This window comes from Pundamilia nyererei, unplaced genomic scaffold (genome assembly GCF_000239375.1).
Source record: "Pundamilia nyererei isolate P.nyererei 1_Seehausen unplaced genomic scaffold, PunNye1.0 scaffold00270, whole genome shotgun sequence".
NCBI classification, from domain to species: domain Eukaryota; kingdom Metazoa; phylum Chordata; class Actinopteri; order Cichliformes; family Cichlidae; genus Pundamilia; species Pundamilia nyererei.
Genome location: NW_005187671.1, coordinates 30,941 through 37,420, shown reverse-complemented (window position 1 = coordinate 37,420; position 6,480 = coordinate 30,941). Strand labels below are relative to the sequence as shown.

The window sequence follows — 6,480 nt, the reverse complement described above, 5'->3', positions numbered from 1 at the left end:
TAACTCAGCATCCGCTTCAAGCAACCGCTGTGAGTGTGTGTGTGTGTGTGTGAATAACAATTTTCTTGCATTCATTTAGACAGTCAGCTTACTGATTGCTGGCTGTATATAACTGTATGTGTATATTAAAAAAAATTCCTGAAAGTGTTGCACAATTTGCACATTGTTTTGCAGACTACTGAATCTCTGCTCATCTCCACTTCTGAGAAACTGTGATTCTCTTTTTATAAACCACCTGTTTCTTTTAGTAATACTTACTTTTCCACTCTTTTGTTGCTCCTAGCTTTGAATAAAATACATACACACTTGTGCACCCTGTATGGTTTAAAGTAAAACACAATAACTCTAACAATCTTTGTGAAGCACAAATAAACACATACACACAATATCTATGTGTACGGCAACTAATTCAGTTGCACAGGTTGAGTCAGGTTTCCAAATTCATGGCATGTGTCTGAAACAGGCATATCCGAAAACGTTAGAGCACTTATGCAAATATGTGATGTCTTGATGAATCGAGCAGGTATTAGAAGTTTACACAGCACCATTCTCGCATGAAAATATCTTAAAAGTTTATTTTGTGACCCAGACAGAGTAATGTTTCAAACTCCGCCACTCTGTGTTCCTCCGCCACTGCCTCGTTTGAGTTTTGGACGAAATGGATTCTGGGATATTGCATTTCTTCATTTCGAGCTAATTGGAGACCAGAACAGCCAATCAGATTTTTTTGCATCCAAGTCTGTGATTGGCTGGTTTTGTGGCACAACTATAACAGTGCAGAGAAAGAGTTGAGCGTGCACGGGCAGAAATGTTGAGAGCACGAGCAACACATTGCGAGCGAGCGCAAATGCAAAAACTGAGCGAGAGGGGCTGCTATTGTGTGTGTGTGGATAATAGCAAACACTGAAATAAATTTTTTGCACGCAGCAATGAATTTTGTTCACTCAAATTCAGCTTTTCTTCGCTCAAAATAAATTTCTCCTCAAAATGCAACACTTACACCTGCAAACTTTCTTTTACGTGCACTCAGAATAGTGGCACAAAAATAACGCCATAGCAGCACAAGAGTCCACATCTGGGTACTCTACAAGATTATTCCAAACAGCTGGAATACCTGGGGAGTAGATACACTGGAGAGGAGGAGAGGTGTGACGCCATGTTCCAGATAACTTGGATATTGAAACTTAGGAGTGATGTCACTCCTGAGTTAGCGTGTTCCCGAAAAAGCTCGGAAAAACAGGTTTGTTTTGGTTCTTAGGAAGGTAGAGTCATTCAAATATCACTAACAATATAGTATAATGCTTTTTTGTTTCATTTAACTCTGGGTTGGCTGGGGTTGTTCTGACATTCTGAGTAGGAAAATTGAGTCGAAAACTTGGAAATTCCAACTTTCAACTTCTTCAGGAACACACCGTGAGTCCATAGCAAGTATGGAAGAAAGAAGCACCCAACTTAAAATATAACCATTAATCATTCTGTTTCTTTTTAAATCCACATTGCAGGGTCAGCAGTCTAAACACCTGGACAGCTCTTACAGCTCTTTTGATTCAATTAAATTAAATTAAATTCTACTTCATTTATATAGCACCAAATCACAACAACCGTCGCCTCAATGCGCTTGGAGGCACACTAAGCCAGCCAAGAGATATAATCTCTCCAGCTCATCTTGAGTCTACTCCCAAGCCTCCTTCCAGTTGGACAAAATGACTCACTGCCAGAAATCATTCTGGCCAGATGCCCAAACCACCTCAACTGTCTGCGTTTAGTGTGGAGAAGTGCTCTATTCTGACTCCCTCCTGAATGACCAAGCTTCAGCCAGTTTCTAAACAAGAGTCTAAACATAGATTGATCGGTCAATTGACAGCATCAATTTCACAAAATATAAAATGCACCACACAGGTCCATCACTGGTGATGTTACAGCATTCTGTTTGTCAATCTTAAACTCCACTCTCCCCTTACTCATGAAAACTCCTCCACTTAAGGTAGCACCCCTTCACAAACCAGAATGTGCACTCCACCCTTTTGCAGCTGGGAACTATGGCCTTAGACTTGGTGGTGCTTGATGAAGCAGACAGTCTTAGGACAAGATACTAAGACTACCAAACCTCACACTTTCTAAAAACGGGGCTGTACCTAGATATTCTATTATGAAGAGAATTGGTGAAAGGGCAACCCCAGTCCAACACCCAACAGGAATGTCTGACTTAGCCCATACTTCCAATCTGAACTCTGACAAAACTTTTTAAAGCTCAGTATTCAATGTTATCACCAAAACTTAGGTTCAGAATAGATGTGTCATTTACAAAGGATGAAGCGCCATACTCACATCTGTTGTTTATGTAAAGCATGTTGCTTAAGCCATTGTACTGCATTTCTGCAATATTACCATCTTTTCCAAACCTTAACCAGAACTCCCAGAGGCTAATCAGAAAACATTTAAACAATGATGCTGCTGCTAAAAACGAACAGAGTTTTACTTTGATGTTTTGGTGTAAAAAACCTGATGTTAGTGCAGTTAGTTGGTGCAGTATTACACTGTTCCAGAGCCTTGGCACCACAGACTGAGAGGCTCTAACATCCCTAGACTTCAGCCTTGTACAGGGGGAACTAATAGATATTAAGCTTGTCAGCGAAGACAGCGAGCAGTAGTCTATTTCACAAGAAGTTGGAATAAATAATCCTGATGTGATGATGTCATTTTGCATCACGAGCCACTTACAGTCCAATTTGATCTTAAGAGGCCTGGACCAGTGAATTTCCCTTCACTGAGATTGATTTTACATGTGATTCAAAGTCCAGAGAGAAATCAAATGTTACACCAGATTATGAACACTGGTCTTCACAAATAAGCAAAAGGAAGCAATCATTTCTAATTCTTGAATACATATCACGAGGAGTTATAATAATAGCGTCAGTCTTGTTAGAGTTTCAAACAAGGCAAACATTCAGCTACTCTGGTCTATCCAGCTGGTGAGACTTCAAAGACTGAATGATGCTGACTAAAGGAAGGGTGTAAAAGGAAAATTACAAAGGACCCAGAATTGAACCTCGTGGAACCCCTTTGGTTAGAGAAGCAGTGCAAGCTGAACTTGGAGAACTTGCTCGCCCTAACAGAGAATATCCTTCCAAATAAGTAGTAGGAAAACCAGTCTAGTCATGATATAGCGATACTAGCCAAAACCTTGAGGCTGTTTGTGGTCAACAAGATGCATGTCCCATCATCAGCAAAGACTTTATTGTTTAAAACTGTTGCGAGCTCCTCTTTTAATAAACAACACATTACACCTCCCTGAAATTATCCCAACACAGCCACTGGCCTTCAAAGTATTACTGTAATGGTCAAAATAAGTATGCAGTGAAAGAACAACCTATATATTAAATGTTATTTGTGTCCAAAAATATGGAAAAAGTTAAAAAGACTGGCGAGACAAGACAACATTTCACACTTCGCAAAACTGATGCATACCGATACCTGGGTACTGCCTGGGCATGCCTAAGCTGACTATGTTTAGGTGATGAAACCCACCCTCCAAAACAGAAAAAAGAAAAAAAAAGAAAGAGGTAGAAACACTAACAGAGAGACACTGCAGTTAAAACTTTTCCTTTAACCTTTGATATCCAAATGACACTAATTACTGCTTACTGCCTTTTCGGACATACTTAGTCACACAGAAGTACATTTCTGAAGAAAAGCCAGAACACCAAGACTGAATGACAGAGTCGGTACTGACAGGCATGTGGGTATTCATAGTATGTCAAAGGCAAACACAAATCTGTATTGATACCCACCACTGCCAATAACGACACACACACACACACACAACTGTCCAGAGTACACACGCACATTAAAACTGAGAACACGCAATGTGACTATCTGAAACAGCAACAATAAGGAAATGAAGGAAACACTTTTCCTAAGATCTGTATCACAATACATACGCTGAAAACCAGCAGACAGAAACAGCAGAGCTTTGATTAAGTACATTACCATGAGGTTGACAGTATCTTTTAAACATTTGAGCCCCTGCTCTCATAATCCAGGCACTGTACCAGAATAATCCGTAAGCGCAACAGGCTGCTGGGAAACACACAGAGAGCCAACAAATCTTCCCACAGCTGTTATCACACTCCCTCTTTTTCTCCTCCCTCCTTCTAGCACTACCCTCCCCCTCTTTCTTTCTCACTCTCGCTCAACAAGGTTTTTCACACGTCTCCTGACTTGCAAACACAGTACATAAATGATCATTCACTCCCCATGCATACGGTTTCATTTTCATTTTTACTTTTATGCGCTACCCTTAGATTAACATTTGTAATACTGTAATAACTGACAGCAAGTGCTTTATCATTATTATCATTCTTATAGTTATTTTTGTTATATTATTTAATCTACACTGAAATGCACGCTAGACTTACATTCAAAGCAGAGCCCTGATTTTAAGAACCTTTTTTCTGGTAACACTCCATTCAAATGGTTATCTATTTGATAAGCTTTAAAGCATTTGTTATAGTTACATTTCCGAAAGCTACTCTTTTTGAGTGTACCGTATGTGTCTAATCAGTGCTAAACCCCACCCTGCCTCAGAAGAAATCCTCCAAATGAATAAGATGTGCATTAGCGCTGTATGGTAATGCTAACTCTGGCTAACTAACTCCTGCTAAATGCAGTTACATGCAAAACACCTGCACTGAAAATGTTACTTAAACTTAATTTACACACATTTGAAGGAAGGTAATAGGAGTTAGGAGTGTGCCACATCATATCATCAGCTATAATACAATTTTTATGGTATAAAAATGTGATATCATGATATAGGCTGGCATAGAAACGCCATGCATTTACATTCCCTGCTCTGTGCAACAATGAGACAAGCTTGGACATGTATAAGAGAGTTGCAAGTGTGACACTGATTACTACTTCAACAACCTCCTACAAAGTACAGTACTTTGCAAGACAACTGCTCCCGCTGAAGGTGGAAACTGAAGGTGGAAACAACAAACTTGTTTTGCCAGTAGAAGATAAAATATTATCGCATACATATGGGCTAGATAGGAGAAGATGCTTGCAGCTGCTATTGTGACCCAAGCATGAACAAATGGCTCCACCATTGGCCCACTCACTGACTGCACTCGATATGATAGGAAGAACAAATAGTGGTTACATGATGGAAATACAGGACTTTAAGCAGCTAGTCAAAAAGTTTGACACAAGACACACTACGAAAGTTAGAAAACATTTTTCAGTTTTATTGTGTGACAATATTACGTCACATGGTATTAGTTATTGATTTATTCTGTGTCACTGGATATAATGGTGTCTCACTATTATTGCACTATAATGCTGCTGGGACCTTGTTTCTATATATTCATACTCCAAATTAGGAAAAGTGTTATCAATGGCAATCACTGGAAAAGAAAGGTGGAATATGCCCTTCAATTACTTATAAATGCTGTTGCTTTCAAGCAGTAAGCATCAATATAATTCAGCATTTATTTTTCTATATATATATTCACAAATATATAATATTATCGCAAATGTTCTTGAAATAAGTTACATTGCCAACACCTGATGACAAGCAAATCCTGTTTGTCATTAGTGTGGGCGATAAGTCAACATACAATACAATACAATACAAATGGAAAACAAGTAATATATAATTACTATAGATAATCCAGATAATCCATACATATAATGGACACCTGGGTGAAAATCAAATCTCAGGATGTACCACATTTCACGGATCACATTAACTTGGTGGACCGAGACATCAAATTCACCAGGGAGGATATGAAAAACGGCAGGTTAGCCTTCTTAGACTGTGAGAGTTCCATTAGTAATGGGGACATCTAAAACCTCATGTGTACCAGAAACTTACACATCAGTATTTAAGGTTTGACTCTCATCATCCACTGGAGCATAAACTGGGTGTCATCAGGACGCTACAACACAGAGTGAACACCATCCCCACAGACACAGCGGCCAGGGAAGCAGAAGAACATCACATCAAGAAGGGCAAAGGGAAAGACCATCTCTGAATCGAGGAGGGGGCCTAAGGGTACGACTTTCGCCATCGTACAATGCTGTGATTGCAGCCATTCCCCAACTTTCTGTGAATGGTACTCATGGCCATTGATCAGTGGGCTTTGATCAGTGGTTGTTGATCAACGGTCATGAGAAACGGCATAATTATGACACTTTTATTGTGTCAGCAGACTATTTGGGGTCATTGTCATGCCAGAAAAATGAGGCCTTTGCCAATCCAACACTTTCCAGATGGTATGGTATGGTGGATCAAAATCTGACAGAAGTTTACTGTTTTCATAATTCCATCAATTACGAATACAGTTTCAAACCATGACAGTTTTTACTTATGGCTGTAGACACTCCTCTCTATACACATAAGATAAGAGATAAGATAGAACTTTATTAATCCCTCGGGTGGGTTCCTCTGGGAAATTCGACTTCCAAAAAAAGCAC

At 39.5% G+C, this 6,480-nt stretch overlaps 1 protein-coding gene across 4 annotated transcripts in view; it reads right to left on the bottom strand.

The window, feature by feature from the left end:
- Positions 1–6,480, bottom strand: part of LOC102213903 (kinase suppressor of Ras 1-like) — a 55,107-nt gene that overhangs the window by 22,996 nt on the left and 25,631 nt on the right. Inside the window, exon 1 of one of the 4 annotated variants that reach the window (XM_005750346.1) lies at positions 3,991–4,099. The exons of the other annotated variants lie outside the window; for them this stretch is intronic. Within the exon in view, the coding sequence (XP_005750403.1) occupies positions 3,991–3,993 (3 nt within the window). The 5' untranslated portion in view covers positions 3,994–4,099. Of the gene's footprint in view, positions 1–3,990; positions 4,100–6,480 lie in introns of those variants that run through there. 4 annotated transcript variants of the gene reach the window in all.